General features: G+C 41.5%; 1 protein-coding gene across 1 annotated transcript in view; it reads right to left on the bottom strand.

The window, feature by feature from the left end:
- Positions 1 to 22,647, bottom strand: part of DNAH8 (dynein axonemal heavy chain 8) — a 332,740-nt gene extending 310,093 nt beyond the window's left edge. Inside the window, exons 1-6 of the mRNA XM_055113566.2 lie at positions 22,380 to 22,647; positions 14,277 to 14,700; positions 14,005 to 14,139; positions 7,498 to 7,582; positions 2,824 to 2,975; positions 194 to 383 (exon numbers count right to left, since the gene is read on the bottom strand). Of these exons, the coding sequence (XP_054969541.2) occupies positions 194 to 383; positions 2,824 to 2,975; positions 7,498 to 7,582; positions 14,005 to 14,139; positions 14,277 to 14,666 (952 nt within the window). The 5' untranslated portion in view covers positions 14,667 to 14,700; positions 22,380 to 22,647. The remainder of the gene's footprint in view (positions 1 to 193; positions 384 to 2,823; positions 2,976 to 7,497; positions 7,583 to 14,004; positions 14,140 to 14,276; positions 14,701 to 22,379) is intronic.
- Positions 22,648 to 25,679: the final 3,032 nt, after the last annotated feature.

The following is a 25,679-nucleotide window of genomic DNA, read 5'->3' as shown; positions in this document are numbered from 1 at the left end:
TTAAAAAGAAAATATATCTTACTCCACCAAAGATCCTCAAAAATGAGTTCTAATGATTTCATTTCTTGCCTCTAAGTCTCATAATTACTTTGATTAACATCTTTTAAGATAGAAACTTTTTCTCTGTTTATGAAATATCTTAGTTAATTTGCTTCTTTTTTGCAATTTGCTAAACATTAAATTTTATACTTACCATCTAAAAATGAAAGATATCTGTTGATGGTTTCAGTGAAAATACGTTTTTCAGATTCTCCCTGCTTGGACTGGTTTAAAGCACCCCAGTTGTTTGTTGCAAGAACAGCTGGTAGAAATATATTTGCCAACATATCCCTAATTCCATTTAAGAGTCCTTTCGACGCATCCAGAACAGTAAAGAGCGCTTCCTGAAAGGGTGGAGTTTAAATGTTATTTTACATGCTAATCCCACTAAAGAACTGAAAAATCATAACCTGTTTTATATTGCAATAAACATAGACAACTAATACATTTTATAAACTATTAGGGACTCTTAAGTGGTTATGAACCTTAGAGTTCTAAAGTCAACAAACTTATATTCTGCCCCCAATTTAATTATTCCCATATTTGCTCATCAAAGTGATGTTTCATTTGATGCTTTAATTTCTGCATAGGAAAGGAACAATAGCCTGGAGCCTATTCAAGGTGAGGGACGTGGAACCAAACCTGCGTAAAGAAAATCCTCAGTTGAAAGTTGCCCTGTCCATGATTTTTTTTTTCTGGTGAAAAGCCCTTGCCTAGAAGTTTGGTGGAATAAATTACCAGCCATAAGAAACCAAAAGCCCAGAAATCAAAAGCCCCCCACCCATGCGTGACATTTCAATTGATACATCTTAAGTGACTTAGAAATCCCAAGCCAAAAAATTAAGATTAAAAAACTTGTCTAGGGCCACAAAAAAAAATGATTTCTGGTTTTTTAACTGTGAGTGTGTGGCAATGAAGTATAAAATTACTACTCATACAGTTTGATGTCGTCTTGATTTGTGTTAAGGTATCAGTAGTTTTTCCCACCATTGCTTCTGCACCATCAGTCAAATGTCAACATTGGTGAAAAGGGCAACTAGCATCTTAGTATTCTGATGAAAACGGGTTTGACTTTAAGAACCACTGTTACACCACATGGCCCATCTGTGATTACATTTACTTAGTTATAATGATGTAAACAAATATTTAGCTAAGTTAACCAGAATATAACTATGTTGGAAGAATAGAGGGATGGAGAAACAAGGGTCAGAAGGCAGAAAAAGAGCTAAATTATCACCTTCCAGAGAGAAAAGTCCACAGAAAATGTCTCTTTTTTTCTCTCTCTCACTCTGTAGCCCAAGCTGAAGTGCAGTGGCATGATCTCAGCTCACTGAAACCTCTGCCTTGAGGACTCAAGCAATTCTCTTCTCTCAGCCTCCCAAGTAGCTGGGACCCCAGGAGTGCACAACCATACCCAGCTGATTTTTTGTATTTTAGTAGAGACAGGGTTTCACTCTGTTGCCCAGGGTGGACTCGAACTCCTGAACTCAGGCGATCTGCCTGCCTCTGCTTCCCAAAGTGCCGGGAGTACAGGGTAAGCCACAGCGACTGGCCACAGATAATGTCTAAATTGACAAAAGGAGCAGTCTGAGCATATTATTTAGAGATATACAGGTAAATAAAAGAATCCATTAAAAGGGTTTAATAGTTGCTTCTGGAGAATAGCATAGAAGTCAGTTTTTCAGTTATGAAAGACATATTATTTCATAAAAGGACTTTTTCTCTCTTTATATGCACACATAACTGAGCTAAAACAAAAGCTAAATTATAAAAATGAATGGATGAAATCATGGATAAGTTGAAGAAAGAATTAATGAAATGGAAGGCAGTTTGAGGAAACATCCATACATAGAGGCATTGTGGTGAAACTACAGGACTTTGAAGACAAAGAGCAAAAACAAACAGAAAGAAAAAAAGACAGATTACCTATGAATTACACTAACAGGAGTGCTCTCATCATCCACAAGAAATACCATGAAATATTTACAAGGGGTCAGGGAAAAATAACTGCCAACCTAAAATCTTAAACCAAGCTAAACAAGCTCTCTTCAAGCAATCTTTTATCATAACAGAAAAGGAACAAGATTAGACTTCAGTTCCCTTTCCCATTGTAAAAGGTATTAAGACTCTTTAAGAATAACAAAGAGAACTAATATTTGTCGAGAGCCTACTGTATGTCAGGCAATATAATAAGAATTTATTTATATTATCATTTAGTGTCACTACAATCTTGCCAGGTGTGTATTATTATTCCCAATTTAAGAATGTAGAGATCTAAGTCTCAGAAAGGATGAGCAACTTTCCAGAGGACACATTTCAGTGATTAGTCAGTGGTGAAGCTAAGAGGCAAATTTCAGTCTCTCTGGCTAAAATTCTTGCTTTTCCCATTCCATCATCCTGCCTTCCCAGAACTAGCTTAGCAATGTCCAGGCTCTAGGACAACTCTCCCTTCTTCTTTTAAAACTATAAAAGAGTTAAAATATTGAGTGAAGAGGAAGTTAAATAAAGTAACTAATACTTTACATCAACAAAATTAAATGTGTTATTTGCACACCATCAAGAAATGAAATTTTCATGAAATTGAAAGCAGTTTATCTAAAGTATCAATATAACTAAGCTCTATTATAGTCAATTTCTCAGTTTTTTTAATATATGAACACATTTATTTTCTTGGAACTCAATTCAGTCCTATATTTAAAAAGGGAAAGCAAAGTAAAGCATAAGTGTGACTACAAAAATATATTCAATGTTTAACTATGTATTTGGGGAAATTTTTAAACATACCTCTTGAATAGTTTTAACATTTATAGCAACATCATTACGGCAACGAACAAAAAATATGCACAGTCCTTTTAGTTTATCCGGGGCTGCATTGTCTATATACAATTTCATCATTTTTGCCCCTTTAGTTGCTCCAGGAATGGTTCGACCACATTCTGAAAACAAAAGTCAAGAACTTAGCATATAATCACGTAACTAATCAAATGAGATAAGTTACTGTGGCTCTTACACTATTGTTTCCTGTTTTACTTTATTGTAAGAAGTTTTCAATACGGTCATAGAATAATTTTTTTGGGGGGGTCTACTAGAAGTTGTCAATAATTACATCTTTTTTTTTTTTTTTTGAGACAGAGTCTTGCTCTGTTGCCCAGGCTGGAGTGCAGTAGTGCAATCTCAGCTCACTGCAACCTCCACCTCCCTTCAAGCCATTCTCCTGCCTCAGCCTCCCAAGTAGCTGGGTCTACATGCGTGTGCCACCACATCCAGCTAATTTTTGTATTTATTTTTTTCTTAGAGACGGGGTTTCACTGTTGGCCAGGCTGGTCTCAAACTCCTGACCTCAGGTGATCTGCCCACCTCAGCCTCCCAAAGTGCTGGGATTACAGGTGTGAGCCACCATGCCTGGCCAATAATTGCATCATTTTTTTTTTTTTTTTTTTTTAGATGGAGCCACTATGCCTGGCCGATAATCGCATCTTTTTTTTTTTTCTTTTTCTTTTTAGATGGAGTCTTTTTTTTTAGCTCTGTCTCCCAGGCTGCAGTGCTGTGGCACAATCTCAGTTCACTGCAACCTCCACCTCCCGGGTTCAAGCGATTCTTGTGCCTCAGCCTCCCAAGTAGCTGGGATTACAGGCACGCGCCATCATGCCTGGCTAATTTTTGTAGTTTTAGTAGAGACAGGGTTTTACCATGTTGGCCAGGCTAGTCTCAAATTCCTGACCTCAAGTGATCTGCCCGGCTCAGCCTCTCAAAGTGCTGGGATTACAGGCATGAGCCACCGTGCCCAGCTAATAATTGCATCTTAAATTGCAGCCTCCTCTGGGTACCTTTCCCTGAACTCTGTACTTCTGTTCCTTTTGGCCTGGCCTCAGGGCCTTATACAACCTGTTCTCCTATCCCATCCCCAACCTTTTACCTACAGATTCCTACTCATCTTTCAGATCTCAGCTGAAATGGCACCATCTCAGGAAGCCTTCACTGACTCCCCCAAGAAGGTCCAGTTCCTGTACCAAATACACTCATTGTATCTACCTTCTATTAAATCCCTCCTTGAACTAATTTCAATGAAAATTAAACATTTAATTATCAATCTTTTTTAATTAGAAAAACTATTAAAAATATGAGAATTATGTTAGATAGTTGGTCACAATATTAACTTGCAAAAATCAACAGCCTTCTATTTGCAGCAATAGCCAATTTAAAATGTAATAAAAGAAATAGAAAATTGGCCAGGTGCAGCGTCTCACACCTGTAATCCCAGCACTTTGGGAGGCTAAGGCAGGAGGATTGCTTGAACCCAGGAGTTTGAGACCAACCTGGGCAACACAGTAAGACCTTGTCAATACAAATAATTTTTAAAAATTAGCCAGATGTGGGGGCATGTGCCTGTAGTCCTAACTACTCAGGAGGTTGAGGCAGGAGAATCACTTGAGCCTGGGAGATCATGAGAATCACTTGAGCCTGGGAGATCATGAGTGCAATAAGCCATGATCAGGCCACTGCACTCCAGCCTGGGCAACCTAGTGAGACCCATCTCAAAAAAAAATAAAAAAGGAAAGAAATAGAAAATCCACATCACAAAGCCACAGAAATGTTTTGTCTGCCCAGCCTTTCTTTTTTGTGGGGGTTGGGAGATTCCTCCTGCCCTGTGATTCTGGAGGATACCAGTGCCAGGGCTCTGTAAAGGTGGGCATGTAAGAACTAGACTAATTAGACTCTGCAAGAATATAAACCTTGAATGAACACACATAAAGAAAAAAAGGGATTTGAGAGATGGAAGTCTACTGATGAATCCTAAAGAAACTGCCCTGAAATCTGTGGAAATGCTCTATTCTTGTCCTTCCCGAGACCTGATTGTTCAACTAGTTCTAAATTTTGTTATCCACCTTCCGCCTCCCGAAACACTGTTTTCTGCTCATATAAGCCAGACCTATTTCTGTTGCTTGCAGCCAAAGAACCCTGATACATGGTACGTAGCAATATAAGAGCCCAAATGCCCATTCATCGAGGCTCCACAGGGATTTACTACCCTCCCCTTTTTCTTTGCTAAGAAAACCTGACTTTGTCCCATTGTGTTCATCCCTAGAAAGAAAACTGCTCTCTCAGCCTCCCTGGCCCCCAGGATAGCCATGTGACACAGTTCTGTCTGATAAGACATAAGACAAGCTTAAGTTTTCCTGATGAAGAGGAGAGATGTGACCATCAATAGGGAATGATTTCTAAAAATCACGATGCAGCTGTATAATGGAATGTTATACTATAACGAATTTTTTGAATGAGGTAAATCTTTACGTAATGACACAGAAAAATGTCTAGGCTACCCTGTCAAATGCAAACACCAAGTCAAGAATAAAATGTATTATATAACCACATTTTTAACTGATAATAAGCATTTACATGTTAACACATGCACATAAGAAAGAAATGTAGGCTGGGTGTGGTGGCTCACACCTATAATCTCAGCACTTTGGAAGGCCGAGGCAGGTGGATCACCTGAGGCCAGGAGTTCAAGACCAGCCTGGCCAACATGGCGAAACCCTGTCTCTACTAAAAATACAAAACATTAGCTGGGCGCAGTGGTGTGCACCTGTAATCCCAGCTACTCAGGAGGCTGAAGCAGGAAAATCACTTGAACCCGGGAAGCGGAGGCTGCAGTGAGCCAAGATGGCACCATTGCACTCCAGCCTGGGGGACAGAGTGAGACTCTGCTTCAACAAAAACAACAGCAACAACAAAGAAATGTAGATGAGTATTTACCAAACTGATAAATGTACTTTTGTAAGTAGCAAAAATAATGATTAAAAATATGTGTACCCTTTGCTCTGGCAATTTCCCTTCTGAGAATTTCTCCTAAAATTTATTCCTAATCCACATAGATTTGTATTCAGTAATATTCACTGAGGCATTGTTTCAGGGAGCAAAAAGTTGTAAACAACCTAAATTCTACTGAGAGATCAGTTTGGAAAATTATAGTTATATCAGCCTAATGAAATAAAATGCAGATGTTAACATTTTAATTGGATAAATGTATTTATTGGCATAAAGAAGACAATATTATCAAAATTAAACAGCCACTATAGAACAATATGTAGAATTGGATCCCATTTTTGTAAAATATGTATATAAACCAGTTATAGAGAAATATTCATTAAGGAGTTAACAGTGCTTTCTCCAACTGAGTGGGACTGTATTTTGCTTCTAATTATAGATATTTTATCTTTCTATAATTTTCAGCTATTGTTTTAATTTTTAACAAGTTATAAAAATATAGACCACACAATAATCCTCCTACAATAAGAACTGTGAGAGACAGAAAATCCACAAAGCCAACCTAGTCACTATTTGCGAGTTTACATATTTTATCGAAGAAACAAGACATATATTAAACAATTAGAGGAAGGTAGAAGAACACAATCAAGTACTATATTTACATGGATACTGTAAATGAGATAGGGATCTGGAGAACAGTGATGGCTATGGGTTGGAACATCCTGGGAAGGGCTCTGCTGGAGGTGTTCTGAAGGAGCCGGGTAGCGGATGCTGAGTGGAGAGAAGAAAGGCAATCTGAAAAAGCCAGGTGAGCAGAGAAAGGAAAAAGAAATAACTCTAGTATGCAGAAAACAATGAAGAGGGGCTTAAAGGGAGCAGCAAATTCACATCTGGAAGAGTAGGAGATCAGACTAGACAAGTACTGCGTGTCCAGATGACAGCAGGCCTTGAATAAATGAGATGTGGACCCAATCCAATAAATAGCAGAACAATAAAAGATATACTTGGCAGGAATACGCAGTACGAATTTCAGAGGGAGAATCTGATTACAGAGATACTGGTTTTCAATCTGGAACACCAGGGAAGGCCTAGCCTAAGGCAGCAGAGGAACCAAGTGAGAAAGAAGCAACGGGAGGGATGTGTTGAAGGTAAATCCACAGGACTCTGATGATGAGTACTCTCAGACCAAAAGGGAAACCCACATATCTAGTTATTAAAACAAAGTTTTAACAAGCTGGTAGCATGTTAATTAGTTCAGGCATAATATGCACAGTAGGGAAAACCAGCTATTCCAAGTGACAGCTGCAGCAGGCACAAGATGCTGAGATAGGACCACAGTGGGTAGCTGCAGGGCTCTGGAGTGGTTTCACCACCACTTCTAATCATCTGGACAAAATGGCTCCACCTGTTTCGGGGAAAATGCAATTAAATTCTAATGAAAATGTGTATTCCCAGCAGAGGCCAGTGATTTCTACAAGGATGTTTTCTCCTGAAGACATTATAGCAAGGCCTGAAATATGTATTTGGGCTGAGAATGTATTGTTCTTGAGACACTATATTTCTTATACATAAACTTCTGGTAATATTTTCTTTATAAATAAAGGATTATCTATGTATAAGAGGAAAAATATGCTGCACTTTAACGTGCATGAACTAATTACTGGCACACTGCCCTCAGAAAATTCTTACCAATACCAGGTACATCTCCTTCTTGGTACAAAAATTTCAGTGTCTTACAACCATCTTTCGCAAAAAAATTAGTAAATGCTTCCAGCTGTTAAATAAAAGAGAAAATGATAATCAATCAAACGACTAAGGAAAAATTCTTAGTATTTTGCAGATGAAGAAGATGAAGCTCAAAGAGTTAATTCAAAGGTACATAAAGGCAAGATTAGAACCCAAACTAATTTAACTCCAAAATTACTGTGTAATATAGTAATGGTTGAATTATATTTCTGAACCCACATTAATGACCTACATATATAGTTTTGGGCAGCCACTTACCTGACCCTGCCCCACAGAATCATATAGGGGTAAATAGGTGAGTCCAACTTGAGGTAAATATTTTAATAAAAGAAGTATTATTAAGATAAACTATTCTTAAAAGCTCACTTGGGGAACAGAAAACTTGACTATTGATTAACTGTGTTGTTGACCAATTATTTGAGCAATTATGTTTTTAGCTATTGTAATTTGACCTATATTGTACCAAACTGAAGTAAAAACACATTATTATACGGAGATTCTTCCATATTTATGAGCATGAAGTTTTTATTCAATTACTTAGGAGTCAGTGTAATATCTTAGTAAATAGAAAACTAAATAGATAACATAAACGAAAGCCCTGAAATATCCTACGGGAAATACAAAGTCATATACCCATTCACCTAATCCCACTGATTCCCATACAGAAGGCTTTCTCTTGGGTAGTGAGAGTTTGGTTGTTTGTTTGTTTGTTTTGAGACGGAGTTTCGCTCTGTCACCCAGGCTGGAGTGCAGTAGCGCGATCTCGGCTCACTGCAACCTCTACCTCCCAGGTTCAAGAGATTCTCCAGCATCAGTCTCCCGAGTAGCTGAGATTACAGGCTTCTGCCACCACGCCCAGCTAATTTTTGTATTTTTAGTAAAGATGGGGTTTCGCCATGTTGGCCAGGCTGGTCTTGAACCCCTGACCTCAAGTGATGCTCCTGCCTTGGCCTCCCAAAATGCCGGGATTATAGGTATGAGCCACCACACCTGGCCATGAGTATCTCTTAATTTACTGACGGCCTAGGGGAAGTATCCCAAGTGTAGCAAAGCCACTCCTCCTAGGACAGTGTTCTCAAATGTTAGTGTGCATCAGAGAATCACACAGAGGGCTTTTTAAAAACACAAAATGATTTGCATTCCTATCAAGTTCCAGGTGATGCTGATGCAACTGGTCCTGGGACCACATTTGAGAACCACCACCCTGGGAAATAAAACAGAGCCAAGATGTGCGTAACTCTAGCCCTTTGTTCTCTACTCTTCCACCTCCCGTATATACTTCGGTCTCACATAATTGCCACCTAAAAGGGACAAAAGCTGTCCACATAGTTCTTGCACAGCTCCATCAGTACTTTCTTGCTGACCCTTTAGCTTTGAAAGCATACAAATTCTCAAAAGTAGTGCACATGACTAGGATAAAAAGACATCAAAATATCAAATGCAATGAATCCTTGCATTTTAGATACATTGTACTCATGAGACTAGCAAAGTAAAGGTGAGATCATGGGCCAAAATCATGACTGTGCATTAAAAATTCACTTATATTACATAACATTTTACCAACAGTTAATCTGAGTATCAACTAGGTAAAGTGGCATTATTATACCCTTCTTGCCGAAGAGAAAATTAAGGTAAAAAGACTTTAAGTAGGCCAGGCTCGGTGGCTCACCTCTGTAATCCCAGCACTTTGAGAGGCCCAGGTGGGCAGACTGCTTGAGCCCAAGAGTTCAAGACCAGCCTGAGAAACATGGTGAAATCTCCTCTCTATAAAAATACCAAAAAAATTAGCTGGAGGCACATGGAGGTATGTGCCAATGGTCCCAGCTACTTGGGAGGCTAAAGTCGGAGGATGGCCCGAGTCTGGGAGGTTGAGGCTGCAGTGAGCTGTAATCACACCACTGCACTCTAGACTGGGCAACAGAGCGACAGTCTGTCTCAAAAGAAAAAAAAAATTAAGTTAAGGACCCAAAACACACACGCACAGCACAGAACCTGGGATTGGACCTCAGCTTTGGGTGTCCAAATTTGTGCTCCTTCCACGTACCACAACCCTGCCACCCAGTCACTGGAAAACATTGCCAGTAAGCCAGAAAAGAGACTATCTTGAGCAGTGCTGAATGAAGGGGGCAGGAAAGTGGGAAGGGGTAAAAGTGCCAATGTTGCAGAAACATCTGCATTGGTCAAGGTCCTAGCAAGAAAAGGAGTCACACCCAAAGGGGTGTTTGAAAAAACTTTATAAATAAAAAGGCTATTTTATTTATACAATAAAAGACTATTTCTAGAGGCCAGAGGAGGATTAAGAGAAGCTGCAGCACTAGCAGCAACAATGGGACTAGCCACAAAGGAAAACCGTGATCCCCCAAGGCCTGAAGAGTTGAGAGCTAGAGGAAATAGAATGACTAGGGCCACGTTGAGAACTGGAGATGCAGCCTGCTCAGGGAGCTATAACTATGGGAGCAGAGAACCACAGTCAGGAACAGGGCCAAGTGGGGAGCTTCTCTCCCCTTCTGCCCTCCCATTTCCTGCTGTGCCTCCCAGTGGCTGAACCAAGTGTAAACCAGAGAACAAGGGAGCCCAGGTGATAGATTCCATAGAGTTCAGCTTTCTATGCCACAGAGCAGGGCAGAGACAAAGGGAGAATGGATCCAGAGGCAAACAAAGTAACCATCATACCCTCTGTTGTCCACTTTTTTGTGGTGCCTTTACTGAGCTGCTTTCATCCTGGATTGCATGCCAGACTTCACATTAAAAGAATACTTTTCCAGGCCCAGCACGGTGGCCCCACCTGTAATCCCAGCCCTTTGGGAGGTCAAGGCTGGTGGATCACTTGAGGTCAGGAGTTAGAGACCAGCCTGGCCAAGATGGTGAAACCCCGTCTCTACTAAAAATACAAAAATTAGCCGGGCGTGGTGGCACGCACCCGTAGTCCCAGCAACTCAGGAGGCTGCAGCAGGAGAATCGCTTGAGCCTGGGAGGTGGAGGTTACAGTGAGCTGAGATTGCGCCTCTGCACTCAAGGCTGGGTAACAGAGGAAGACTCCGTCTCAAAAAAAAAAAAAAAAAAAAAAAAAAAAAACTAAAGAATACTTTTCCATATACCCCCAATTTCCTAAACCGCACCACACCAAATCAAGCCACCCCTTGTTCCTTGTTCCATCTCCTTACTCACCTGGTTACCAACCTTGATCCAACCTATCATATATCCTTGCCTTTTCCCCTCAACCAAATAAACATTCTAATCTTTCAAGTTTTGACACTGGTTTCCCTACTGGGTACACGATTTTCCCTCCACCATGGCTTTGCTCACTCACAAGCAACTCTTAAGGAAATACCTTTTGCAGCTTGATTCTTCCTTAATGCCTACATTTCCCATTCCTTGCAGCCTAAGCAGTCTCAGTCCTGGACCATAATGGCCTTAAAGGTAGAATCTAACCACATGGACCCAAAGTCTGAGACATACCCCAGGAATAGCAAATAGAAGGGTTTGTAGGCACATAGCACTTCTACTTCCTGACTAGCATGCTAGCCAGTAAGAATTCCTCCAAACAGAGAATACCAAGCCAGAAATACAGACAGCAAATATTTAAATTTGGACTACCAGTTCTGCAGGTGCCCATCTCCCTCCCACACCTTAGTTCTAGCAGTTACCCTTTCATGAAGGCAGTGATCAGGCCGCAATGCCTATGCCTATACTCTTTGCAGAAGGTCTAGGGATTCCAGCTGTGGTGTTATCCAAATCTGTGGCCCAGCAATTTTCAGGTGAAACAAAATTGATCACTCATCTGGCTTCCTCCCTAGCCAAATGCAGGACTGATCCTCGGGACAGGCCTAAAGCCTGGGCCTACTAAGAAATGACTTTTTAGAAATTGGCCCTCCCTTCCTCTCATTGTCACCATCTCAGGGATGCGTATAAGGTTGTTTTGCACCAATTGCTTAGAGAGGCTAGAAAGACATGTAGCCAAAGTCACCACAGAAACTAGAATAGTCACTGGGGAAAGGAAACCATTAAAACAAACAAGCCCAACTTGTGAGTGGCAAAGAAAATCCTCTTACTATTTGGTTGGCACTGTCCACAGTCAGGACCAGCTACAGAATTTGATGAACACAGTGCAAAATGAAAATGCGAGACATTTCCCAAAAAATTATCAAGAACTTCAAAATGGTGACAAAAGATCATCAAACCAAGCACAGTGACATTCTAAGCACAGGGGCCTCTGTAACTACACAGCCCATATATCCATGAAGCCAGCCTTGACCACAGCAGTAAATTCCAGTGGGGAACTTTGGTGACCTGGGAAACCACAACCTACTTCCGGTTGCTTGCTGTGACACCTCTTGTTTTATGTACACATCTCCATGCATTCTCTATACTTTGTCATTATAATAGCTTAGAGCTATTGATGTCTTTGCATCAATCACATCCCCATCTCACTGTTACAGCTACACAACAGGACCAAGAAAATGAGCAATCCCATTCATACTGTCAGAGAACTGCCAGGGCCACATTCTTATAAGGATACTGGACGACATGAAGCGCAGACAATTTTGCAGAATTTAGCAATGCACTGTATCAAGCAAGGGAGTAGCTCTTTTTTATTATTATTATTATTATTATTATTATATGAGTTGGAGTCTCACTCTATCGCCCAGGATGGAGTGCAGTGGTACAGTCTCGGCTCACTGCAACCTCTGCCTCCCAGGTTCAAGCGATCCTCCTGCCTTAGCCTCCTGAGTAGCTGGGACTACAGGCACATGCCACCACACCCAGCTAATTTTTGTATTTTTAGTAGAGACAGGGTTTCACCATTTTGGTTAGGCTGGTCTTGAACTTCTGACCTCAGGTGATCTGCCCGCCTCAGCTTCCCAAAGTGCTTGGATTACAGGTGTGAGCTGCTGCGCCTGGCCGGGAGTAGCTCTTTTAGGCACTGTTCCATAGAACCCTGGCTCCTAGAGCAAGCTAAAGAGTTTTGCCCATGTTTGATGACCCCTATAAAAGCAGGGGATATGGCCCCCACAGTGACAACCTCACCACAACCCCACCTCACCCCAACTCTCTCACCAGTGCATTCAGTGAGACAATCAGCTCACCAGCAGTCTGCACCTGCTCACTGGTCTTTCTGGCATACCAGCCCAGTCCACTCCTAGGGTCCAGAAAAAGCCCAAGAAGCTAGTGGTAGTTTTATTGAAAATTATCTTAGAACCAGAGCTATCGCGAGGGAAGCTATGACACAAGTGTATCATACATTACTATAATTAGGGTGACCACATCAATTTATCATCCAAAACTTTTAGTAGTGTCAGGAGGTACTGTTAATCATGCCAGGAAAATAGGTATAATCCAGAACTGTCCCTGGCACACTGAGACATATGGTAACCTGACCTGCAATCACATCACTATTTCTACTGCCGTATACTCATACAATAGTCACTGTTCCCTGACTTATTTATGCAGCTTTTCTCTACAAGTGATTTGCATATGTAGTTCATATAACCTGTACTTGTAAAATATTACCTACCGTCACTCAACTATGCCTCTAACTTCTGACATCATTCTGAGTTTGAAGTTTAGCCAAAATTCTAGTTGCTAACTTTTCTCTTCTTTCTCCACAACAGTAAACCTGATTAGAAATACCATTCAACTGGGCCAGGTGCGGCGGCTCACGCCTGTAATCCCAGCACTTTGGGAGGCCAAGGTGGGCAGATCACGAGGTCAAGAGATCAAGACCATCCTGGCCAACATGGTGAAACCCCATCTCTACTAAAAATACAAAAAAAAAAAAAAAAAAAATTAGCTGGGCGTGGTGGTGAGTGCCTGAAATCCCAGCTACTCGGGAGCCTGAGGCAGGAGAATCCGGAAGGCAAGGTTAGTGAGCCGAGATCGTGCCACTGCACTCTAGCCTGGCGACAGAGCAAGACTCTGTCTCAAAAAATAAATAAATAAAATTAAATTAAATTAAAAAAGAAATACCATTCAACTGGCTATAACTATATAAACTAAACCTTCTCCTCTAGTCAGTAAAATTCCAACTTTTGTCTTTTTCTTTTTTCTTTCTTTTTTGTTTTTTAGACAGCATCTCACTCTGTCAGCCAGGCTGGAGTACTCACTGCATCCTCCACCTCCCAGGCTCAAGAGATCCTCCCACCTCAGCCTCCTGAGTAGCTGGGACCACAGGTATGGACCACCATGCCCAGCTAATTTTTGTATTTTTTGCAGAGACATGAGTTTTGCTATGTTGCCCAGGCTAGTCTCAAACTCCTGGCCTCAAGCAATCCCCAAACCTCAGCCTCCCAAAGTGCTGGGATTACAGGCATGAGCCACTGTGCCCTGCCCCAACTTTGTCTTTCTGAATGATTTTTGTTGTTGTTGTTGCTGTTTATGACAACTCTATTTTCTTAAGTTAATCACTTACTCAAAGGGCAATTAAAATATAATGATAAGACTTAAACTTACAGATGGGCAATCCAAAATTAGTTCTTCAACAGTTACTATGTCCAGGCCAAGATTTTCTGCTAGAATTTCAAATATATATTTGTATGAAGGGTCAATTTTCAGTCTTCGGCTTTCCCTTGCCTCTCTAAATCTTGCCTAAGGAATGAAAACCAAGTTCAAAAATTGCAATTCTGAAGAAAAAATATCAAACTATTTCATACTTTGTAAAGTAAAAGTATTTCGTATTTGATAAGGAAAAGTAGCACACATGAAAAATCGTATTAGAAGCAAACCTGTCTCTCTTTTAATGTTTCCTGTAGATTGGGAAGGCCACTCATACTCCGGCGGTATCTGGAGGACCGCCGGGAAGACGGCAAGGACAGCACTTCCGAAATCACTGACTGAACCGGTCGCGGTGCAAGCCTCTGTCGAACTCTATTCAGATCCGCTTCATGATCATCTGGAAGAACTATCCCTTCTTCAGAAGGAATGAGATCCCGATAATCCACCACAGAAGAAACAGCATCTTCTGCGGAAGGAGAGAAACCATCTTCTGCCGGGGCCTCCACTGTCGGAGGGCGCGGGGCCTCTTCCTCTTCTGAACGGGGAGGGGCAGCCTCTTCCGTAGAGGGAGGAGCCTCTGCTCCCTCAGAAGGGGCGCCATCTTCAGCATCCTTCTCCATCCTCCGTCGTGCGGAATGCTTTATACTTCGAAACCTAGAATTATAACATAGGTTCGTTTAAAACTCAGTAAATTGGCCGGGCGCGGTGGCTCACGCCTGTAATCCCAGCACTTTGGGAGGCCGAGGCGGGCGGATCACGAGGTCAGGAGATCGAGACCATCCTGGCTAACACGGTGAAACCCCGTCTCTACTAAAAATACAAAAAATTAGCCGGGCGTGGTAGCGGGCGCCTGTAGTCCCAGCTACTCGGGAGGCTGAGGCAGGAGAATGGCGTGAACCCGGGAGGCGGAGCTTGCAGTGAGCCGAGATCGCGCCACTGCACTCCAGCCTGGGCGACAGAGCGAGACTCCATCTCAAAAAAAAAAAAAAAAAAAAAAACTCAGTAAATTGAGTGTTGTACGTTTTTATTACTCCCCTTTTAGCTAGACAAGTAGCAAAATCATTAAGTTCTCCCTTGCCGTATTATCTAAGGAAGCTTAGTTTATGGGGCTGGAGAGGTGATATTTTTAGTGAGGACAGCACACATACACACACACACACACACACACACACACACACACACGGGAGCTTTTTCAAACTTTAAGTGCTCCTCCTGATTATGTTATGGCTCTAGGGGACTGTCCCTTCACACACATCCCATCCCTGCCATAGTAACCCCAGCAATTCACTGGAGGGCACCTGTCCTCAGGTGCCTTAGGGCTAAAAAAAAAAAAGATGAGAGCCACTGAATTAGAGGACAGACTGTAGATCACTGCCGAGGTACTCACTGTGCAAGAGACCAAGCAAAGAACTTCGTGAACTCTAAAGTTTCCTTGCTTCAAGGAACTGTGTGATGCAATACAGTTCATCAATCAGACAATCTACTGTCTGCCATCTCATCTACCATAAAAGCATAAAACATCCTCTTAGCAGCCAAAATAAATAACCCCAAGTCCAAACAGAAAGTTCACACTGAAAAGTGATTGTGACTATTTATTGAGGCAATGGTACTATAGAGAGCATAAATCTAGCCTGCCTAAACAGAAAAGCTCTAATAATAAAGAAGTGTAGAAGTTATGAGCACATAACCATGGAAATTAGGGGACGCCAGTGGAAAAGGAGATGTCAGTTACAGACAAAAATCATATTGTAGGACAATAATGATGCCTCCAACCAAATAAATATGTTTTCAGGATGTGGTTAAAATCCAGAAACCAGAATAATAGTAAATACTTGGAGAACAAAAGGATACATTCCCAAACACGTAAGAAGACAGAAAAAGAGGCTTCTAGTGAGAAATTCTGAGGACACAGATGCAGACCTGGCCTAAGCAAGATGGAGCTTCTTATGATGGGTCACCAGTAGATACTACACAGAGCCAGCCTGTCACCTATGCCCCACAACTGCCCTCTCCAAGTTTTCCAGAGAACTCATAAACAGCTATAATTGTTTGTTTGATACACTTAGTTGGCCTACTCAAGGACAAACTGACCTATCTTTTAGCTGCCAGTTAACCAGTTTACCCACCCACTGCCCCCTAGAATGTGTCAACATGAACCATTGTTCCCAAACTATCAGCAGGGTTTTTTTAGCCTTCCCTCTCCCCACCCCCTTCTCTCTTTCTCTCTCCTCTCTCTCTCTCTGTTTCTCTTTTGTGACAGGGCCTCACGCTGCCACCTGGGCTAGGGTGCAGTGGCGTGATCATAGCTCACTGCAGCTTTGACCTCCCAGGCTTGTGACCCTCCCACCTCAGCCTCCCAAGTAGCTAAGACTACAGGTGCATGCCACCAGCCCGGCTAATTTATTTATTTATTTATTTGTTTGTTTGTTTATTATTTTTATTTTTCATAGAGACAAGGTCTCATTATGTTGCTGAGACTGGTCTCATGGTACTGCCAAACAGTACCAGTACTCAAGCTCCTGGGCTCAAGTGATCTTCCCACCTCAGCCTTCTGAGTTGCTGGGACAACAGGAATGCACCACCATACATGGCTAATTTTTTTATTTTTTATTTTTAGAGACAGGGTTTCACTCTGTTGCTCAGGCTGGTCACAGACTCAATAATTCTTAAATCTGGTCTTTTGAGGTAATTTTCTATAAGTTTGTTCATCTTCATTCTTTTTCCTTTTGTCTCCTCTGCACATTTTCAAACAACCTGTCTGAGTTCAGTGATTCTTTCTTTGCTTGATCTGCTGTTGAGAACCTCTAATAAGTTTTTTAGCTCAGCAAATCTATTTCTTAATTCCAAAATTTCTGGGTTTTTAAATCTCAATCTCTTTGTTAACCTTCTCTGATAAATTTCTGAATTTTTTTGTGTGTTATCTTGGAGATCACTGAGCTTCCTCAGTGCTATTTTGAATTCTTGGTGAGAGGGTTCACATATTGCCTTCTTATTAGGGTTAGTCACTGGTTTCTTGCTTTGTCCTTTTGAAGAGGTCATGATCCTCTGTTTGCTATTTTTTCTTGTGAATGTATGTGTATGTCTTTGTGTTGAAGGATTAATTATTTACTCCAGTCTTCTCTGTCTGGCTGGTTTTGGTTTTTATTGGATATGTCTGCTTAGAGAGTCTTTACAATTTACCTGTAGATTTTCTTTTGTTTTTCACGAGGTCACTGACTCATTTCCAGCACTAGATGTCAGCTTAAGCCTGGGTTTGCCTCGGTTCTAGTAAACAATCAGATTGCTGCCCATCCAAAATGGGGGAAGTCCTAAAAGGATTATCCCAGCAGTGTGGGAATGCTGGCTAGGGGTTCATGCTTAAGGGAACTGTGGGATGAGCTTCCCACAGCATGGTACTGCCAAACAGCAACTCTGATTTGGTGTCTTCTTTGGCCAAGTTACAGAGTAGAGTTTCCAGGAATGGGGATGGTAGTCCTATCTCCCTCCTTCATCTCTGGCTGTCCTCAGGGATATTTCTCCCTTTAGCACTGCTGATACTTCCTGTGGTTTGAGGCAAGAACAGGTCTCCTGCCATGAAACCCAGGATGGTAGGAAAGTTGGTTGTCCACTTCAATCTCACTTTTCCCATTAGAGAAACCATAAGACTGGGAGAAATTTTCCATTTGCCTGGTGCCAGGCAGACTGAGGTAAGGAGTGTCATGCTATGAAAGTCCAATTCTCTTACCATCTGCTTAGAGGTTTTTTCACTTCTCTGTGGTACTGGAAATGATCTCATCCTTATATCTGAGTTTTGGGATATTGTTGGTGATAATCTTAACATTGTGTATTTGTTTCCATTTTCTGGTGGTAAGGGAGAAGAAAAAGCCAGCTTGCTTCTATGCCACCATTTTGAAACACAATGTCAGGGTGCATTTTTGAGCTTGGTAGGGTTTTAGGGCTGCAGCTTAATGGTTAGCCCATTCGCAGTAAAAATCTTTGGTGGCAACTCTAATGCTGGGCAGAATAGGCGTCTATCTGTGAAACAGCAGCGCAGGCATTCCTCTGATGCTAGAGGGAATGAGCTGTAATGATCAGCTGCATTAGCTACACCCCCTCCAGGTCTCTGGAGAAGCCCTGCCTCTTGTCTTAAGAATACAACTTCACAGTGGATTGGATGAAGAAATATATACCATGGAATACTATGCAGCCATAAAAAAACACATGTCCTCTGAAGCAACATGTATGCAACTAGAGGCCATTATCCTAAGTGAACTAACACAGAAACAGAAAACCAAATACCTCATGTTCACACTTATAAGTAGGGACTAAACACTGGGTATACATGGACATAAAGATGGAAACAAGAGACACTGGGGGTACAAGAAGGGGAAGGGAAGGATGGGGGTTAGGGTTGAAAAACTACCTATTGGGTACTATGCTCACTATCTGGGTGACAGGTTTAATCATACTCCAAACCTCAGCATCATGCAATAAACCTTTGTAAGAAATCTTCACATGTATCCCCTGAATCCAAAATAAAAGTCAGAAAAAAAGACTACTTCAAGCCACAAGTGCTCAGCAACCAGAGCTAATGTAGCACCCCCTAGATGTCTTGCCTGAAATCCAGCCCAGACAAGAATTCCTGAAGAATTCAGTCTCATTTAGGAGATAAAGTAACCTATATGAATCAATCAAGAATGTTAAATTGTGATGTTCTGCTGAAAAAGGAATTTAAAGAAGGAAGAGAGAAACGTGGACAAAATAGACAAAGAGGATTTCATGGAGGATTTGAACATTAGTTGGCCTTAAAGGATAAGTAGGAGTCAACAAGAAGCAGAGGGAAGAAATTTAAACAGAGAAGTAAAGAGGTAAACTATAAAAAGCTATGAACAGGTCAAAGCAGGGAAAATTTGGTTGGGAAAAAAAGTTTAGAACGACATCATATCATATTCATTCTTCCAAAAGACCACAAACAGCAAGGATTCAGAATCTGTTAAGATAAATAATAAATGTGGTTTTTATACAAGCAGACTTTTGTGACTGTGAACACTGACATACAGACTCTGTTTCTGCGAATACAAGTGTCTGTGAACACTGAAAATTGATAATCAGGGATTAATCTCTATTGTGACTTGGAAAAAATAAATTATAAATAATTTGTTATGGTTTAAATTTTGTTAAAATAGATCATATAGCTAAGATTCCCAAAATAAATATATAAATACATGACCACTGCCATTTTGGAGAGATTTTCCTTAAGGAAATCATATAACTTTCCCTCTAATGAAATACTGTAATTTGAGATGCATTTTCTACATGGTTTTTGAGTGTCAAATATTGCTTGGCAGGTAACAAACTCTAAATACTAAAAGATCAACTTATAACTTCCAAAGAGTGATGCAATTATTTAATTTTAGGTTAGAAAATGTATGCAACTACTTTATATAGAGGAATTCCTAAAAACTGTAGCAAAAATGAAAAAATCTTACCAACTATATATAGATAGATATACTATATATACACACACACACATACACACAAGGTTGGTGGTTCACTGCAACATGTTTGTAATAGCAAAAACAAGCAAGAAAACACACAGACATATACCCACACCTTGGAAACAACCAAGATGTCCCTTAATGAAGGGCCCACTAATTGTTCTGTACTACCCTTGTTCAATAAAATTTTAATGCATCATTAGCGATACAAAGAATGAGGTAGGGCTATATATGCAGATATGTAAAACTCTCCAAGACACATTGTTACATAAAAAGCAAGACACATTGCATAATAACACCACTCGCATAAAATTTTTAAAGTGTGTATATATGTATATACGGTATTTCATCAATTCTAAGATGCATACTTTAAGAAGGTTTAATATGCAGCATTTTTTGTTTCTCAGCATTTTTTTATGCAGTTACATAAAATACCTAATTTTCATGTACAGAATTGCAAAAAAATTGTAATCAGTAATAGTTTAGATTTGATAAAGTACATTATAAGCTTTCTAGGGAGAATACACAATAAATTATTAATAAGAATCACTCTGAGTGAAAGAGATTGAAGAAGGGAAGTAGAAGAAGAATTTTTACTTTCTGATTTCCTAACTTTCTGTATGGTTCTTTTCTAAAAAAAAAAAAAATCGTGTACATTTTAGTTGTATTACATCTGTGCATATCATATACTGTAACATACAAACTCCTGAGCTTAAGCTCAGGAGTTTGAGACTAGCCTGGGCAACATGGAGAAACCCAGTCTTGACAACAAATGCAAAAAATTAGCCAGGCATGGTGGCGTGCGCCTGTAGTCCCAGCTACTTGGAGGGCTGAGGAGGGAGGATAGCTTGAGCCCAGGAGGTCAAGGCTGCAGTGAGCCAAGATGGCGCCACTGCACTCCAGTCTGGGTGACAGAGTGAGAACCTATCTTAAAAAAAAAAAAAAAAAAAGACCTGAAATTCCCTACAAATCTACCCCCAAGCACTCACATTCTGCTGATGCAAAGAACACAGAGTGAATGTGGCATCAACACTTGTTCACTTTCTCTGGGTCCTTCTCTCCTTCACAGACAACTTGCTCTGTTGTGCAGGCTGGAGTACAGTCATGTGAGCACAGCTCATTGCAGTCCTCACCTCCTGGGCTCAAACGATCCTCCTACCTCAGCCTCCCAAGTAGCTAGGAGTAAAGGCGTACACAATCACACTTGGCTGTTCTTTTTTGGTTTGGGTTTTGGTTTTTCTGTAGAGATGGGATCTCACTATGCTGCCCAGGCTGGATGCAATCATTTTCAATTCCCACCATCCCTTCTTAAGTTAAATTTTAAGGATTCAGTGAACTTCCGCAAAGTCAACCAGAAATGCATCCTGGTTATTTTCAGGAGCATTTCCAGGTGTTGAACTCCTCCCCTCCTAGGAATACTACAGTAAGTGAGCAAGTTGCATACCTGTGTGCTGGGTACAGCCAATTCAACCACACCCTTTTCTCTTGCACCCATTTCTGTAACCCTATCCCAAATGCATTAGTTCAGTCAGCAATATTGAGCATCTTCTGCATGTCTGGCCACTGTGGCTACATAAAAGACTAAGGACTTCTCCAAAGCAAAATGCACAATCAAATTGGTGTGACAGACTATTGAATACAACACAAGATAGTCAATGTCAATGACAGGTGAATTAACGAAGGGCTAAGAGAGCTTAGCAGGCAGCAAAACTTCTGAAAAACAAAAAAAGAAAGAAAGAAAACTTGACGGAGAAGGTACCACCCGAGTCGGGTCTAAAGAAGAGTTGTCAGGAGAGGATGGGAGAGAGAAACATTATAGGCAGAAGGTGGGAACAGTGGCGTACAAAAGCAGAGAAGCAAAAACAGGCACAACTATCTTGGGAAAAGTGGTAAATTCCGTGATGAGACTTTTGGGCTAGAGGGGAATGAGAAGGGTAGAGGAACGGGAAATAAGCCGGAGGGAGAGGCATTTTTTTGTTTTATTTTTGAATTTTTAAAAATATATAGGTATATGGCCAGGCGTGGTGGCTCATGCCTGTAATCCCAGCACTTTGGGAGGCCGAGGTGGGCGGATCACAAGGTCAGGAGATCGAGACCATCTTGGCTAACACTGTGAAACCCCGTCTCCACTGAAAATACCAAAAAAAAATTAGCCGGGTGTGATGGCGGGTGCCTGTAGCCCCAGCTACTCGGGAGGCTGAGGCAGGAGAATGGCTTGAACCCGGGAGGCAGAAATTGCAGTGAGCCGAGATCGCACCACTTCACTCCAGCCTGGGCGGCAGAGCGAGACTCCGTCTCAAAAAAAAAAAAAATATATATATATATATATATATAAAATATATATTTATATATGTATATATTTTTATTTTAATAGCTTTTGGGGTACAGGTGGTTTTTTTACATGGATGCATTGGATAGTGGTGAAGTCTGAGACTTCAGGGTCATCCAGGTAGCATACATTGCAAGCGATATGTAGTTGTTTCATCCCTCAACCCCCTCCCACCCTTCCCCTTCTGAGTCTCCGAAGTCCACTATACCCCTCTGGATGCCTTTGCGTAGCAATAGCTTAGCTCCTACTCATAGGTGAGAACGTGCGGTATTTGGTTTTCTAGTCTCAAAACGGGGAGTGGGTGTGAAGTCACTTAGATGTCCAGTGTAGAGACTGACAAAGGGTAGTGACTCAGCTGGGGTTTTGAAGCAGGGGTTCCCTGGGTTCAACTAACAGAGGTGGAGGACTGAACTGTAGCGTGGATTCCAGTCCCCTAAAAAGAAGGAAAGTGGGCGGGGAACCCGGCTGCATCAGGGCCTCCGGGGCAGGGGCCGGCCGCTCACAGCGCGCTCCGACCAGGCACTCACCAGCCGCTCTCTGGGCCCCGATGCCCCGACCACTCAGCCCGCTGAGGCCGGCCCCAGCGGTTGCGCTGCCCCGGGGATGCTGCTCCGGCCTCCGCGGCCCGGAACGAGGCTGACGGTTGGGAGTCCGACACAGGCTCGCTCGGGGGCGAGGGCTCCGCAGTGCGCAGCTCCCTACGGGGAGCGACTGGAGGGGCACGGGCAGCCCCCGCGCTCCCCAATAAAGGATGCACCCACCGAGCCCGAGGACTGAAACATTGTTTAGGGGACCCCGGGCACTGAAGGGCGGGTTCCTGGAGATGGACATTTGGAGTGCGGTGCCAGGGGCTTGGGAGGATTCCCGCGTATACGTGGTACTACGGAAATATATAAAATAATGTTTTCTATGACCTTTACAGTTTCTGAAGTTACTTAGTGTTTTCCTTGAGAACCTAAAAAGTGTTTCCTGGTGAGTCAGTGTGTTCAGAAACCTGTGACTGATGAGGGAGAAAGATTCTGGGGGAAAACTGACTTCTCTCCCAAGTCCACCCCCTCCCCTCTCTAGTACGGTTCTGCTTTTGCTGTGACTGCCTGACATGATGTGAGCGGTCCGTTTTTAGCTGGGTGTGTTAACCAAAGAAAAAAAATCAGTCATTTAAATAATTAATATTAGTTTTATTCAGATGTCTTACTAAGGATTGCAATCCGGAGAGTCTTTCAGAGACTTTCTGTGAGACTGCTCCAAAGCTTAGGTACAGGTGGTGGCATGTGATGGGAAGTGGCATCAGATGTGCTCAGCAGTTACATCAAATGAGCTCAGCAGTTACATTAGAGCAAAATCTCATCAAGGGTGGGGTTCAAGGGTACATCTGGTTATAGATTATAGAGGCATAATCATTAATCCTATCAGCTATTATCTTATTATGTACAGGAAGAGGCATGAGTTAGGATCCTGGAACTTTTGCAAGAAAAGATTCATGCAAGAGATGTTATCATTTTCAGGGGCATTCTTCCAGGGGCTGCACTTAGTCACTGAGTTAGGGGATTTGTGAAATTTGGCTGCCAAAAATTCTCTGACATTCTGCTGGCAAGCAGAATGAGCAAATATAGCTTCTTACATAAACTATTTTGTCTTACAGGTGTGAAAGTCAGTCTTTGAATGTAGAGCAGATCAATGTGGAATGAGGACTGAAAGGTCTGTCAACTGAAAAAAAAAAAGAATGAATATAAAAAATCACAAATTAAATAAACCATGGTCCATCCATATTAATAGACATTACTCAGTGATTATACAATATAAGCTTATGGGAGCAAGGGAGTTCCTGAATATCCTTGCTGACTGTGCCGAAATGCAACACCTACCTACCCTCTAACTCTGAGCCACTTCCTTAACTAGTCTTTAGGCAACTCAGCAGGCCACAGCAACCACGGCATGAGAAGGCACAATTGCTCACTTCCCGGGGAGAGGGACTAGCTTGTTTACTGCTCGATACAAAAGATACTGAGAACTTAGCCCTAGATTCTTTACCTGCCTCCCAGTCCACTGCCTGCATCTGGGTCCATGGGGTTGCCCACTGGGACTTGGGGTTGGGGGAACCGGCCTCCCATATGATACTCCTGCCATTTGTTGAGGTAGTGTTGAGGACAAGTGCTCTACCTCTTCTCCATCGAATCTCATTGTTTACTTTTGGCACTGATGGAGCTGGGGCAGGTTTTATACTTGCCTTCTTTTCCTGTCCCTATGCTGTCTCTCTATTCTCATGTAGTAAGAAACAAAACAGAATACCATATTCCTTAATAAAGAGCCTTAAATATATTCATTCATATGCCTTAACCTACAAATGCCTCTTTTGAAAATATATTCCTAAGAAATAATACTAAATATGGACAGATCTTTGGTTCTAAAGACATGTGTTGCTGTATTAGGTTTGTAGCACCGTGATCCATGCAATAGTTTCATTAACTCTGGCAGAAAACTAGCTTCATGGAATACTGCCAAATGATAGCACCCCTGAGAATGCCTGAGATACAGGAAAACTGTACCTTCCACAGAGTTCTCTTGAGGCTTAACAGAAGGTAAACCCCATGCAGCACTTATATAAGACATCAAGTGCCCACGATCCTGAGTATTAAGTGTCCCTGAAAATACAATGAGGGAACACATATAAAAACACTTAGCACAGTAGTACATGGTAATGGCTAAATCAATGCTAGCTGTTATTTGTAGTAGTTTAGTATTAGTGTGTGTAGTGAAGAAAAATACTGAACTGGTAATCAGGGAAACTGAGTCCCGTTACTGTGCTACTCAACAAATAACCGTTGAGTTGACTAACCCTCAGATTGTGAAACGGCTCTATTACTGGATGTCCTTATTTGTAAAAAGAAATGGGGGAGTTGAGATAATCTCTAAGTTCCCTTCCAGTTCGAAAAATGTCCAACTCTATGACGAGTTTGGTTTCAAGCCTCAATTGAGAGGAAGATGATACTATTGACCGAAATAAAAATGTCAAAACAACCAATTGGAAATGTCTAGGTGTTGTAGGGAATATGGAATTAAGGTGCACAGATTAGCAATATTTGCTATGTTATAATTGTCCTAAAGTACCACATGATCATATTATCAAATAACAATTTAAGTAGCCAGTTATTCAAGTAAAACATATATAAATATTAAATAACTATCCACAGCTCATTCCTTTGAGCTTTTCTTGAAGGATTATCAGTTTGTGGCTGTAATAGCACATTTATATCTTGTTTAGTGTGGTCCATTCTACTTGCAAACAAAAATCTCTGCCAGTGCAGAAACCCGAAAAACCCGACAATAAGAACCTAAGCAACTGTGAACCCAAAAGTATCTGAGACAGGTTGCAATCAATTCAGAAAGTTTATTTTGCAAATATTTTGCTAACGTTAAGGATGGACCCATGACATAGCCTCAGGAGGTCCTGATGACATGTGCCCAAGGTGGCCAGGTTACACCTTGCTTTTATACATTTTAGGGAGACATAATACATGGGGGTGGGCCTTCCAGGCCACAGGTAGATTTAAAAATCTTCTGATTAGCAATTGGTTGAAAGAGTTATTATCAATAGAAAGAAATGTGTGGATTACAATAAGGGGTTGTGGAGATCAAGGTTTTATCATGCAGTTGAAGGGTCCAGGTAGCAGGCTTCAGAGAAAATAGATTGTAAATGTTTCTTATCAGACTTAAAGAGTGTCTTATCAGTAATTCCAAGAGGGATGAGGGTATAATGAGGCATGTCCAACCCCTCCTTCCATCATGGCCTGCACTAGTTTTCAATCTATCTATTTTCCTACGGTTGG

The sequence above is a fragment of the Pan paniscus genome, chromosome 5 (genome assembly GCF_029289425.2).
Source record: "Pan paniscus chromosome 5, NHGRI_mPanPan1-v2.0_pri, whole genome shotgun sequence".
Classification (NCBI taxonomy): Eukaryota; Metazoa; Chordata; class Mammalia; order Primates; family Hominidae; genus Pan; species Pan paniscus.
The sequence above is the reverse complement of the archived record's forward strand: the minus strand, read 5'-3'. Positions and strand labels throughout refer to the sequence as shown.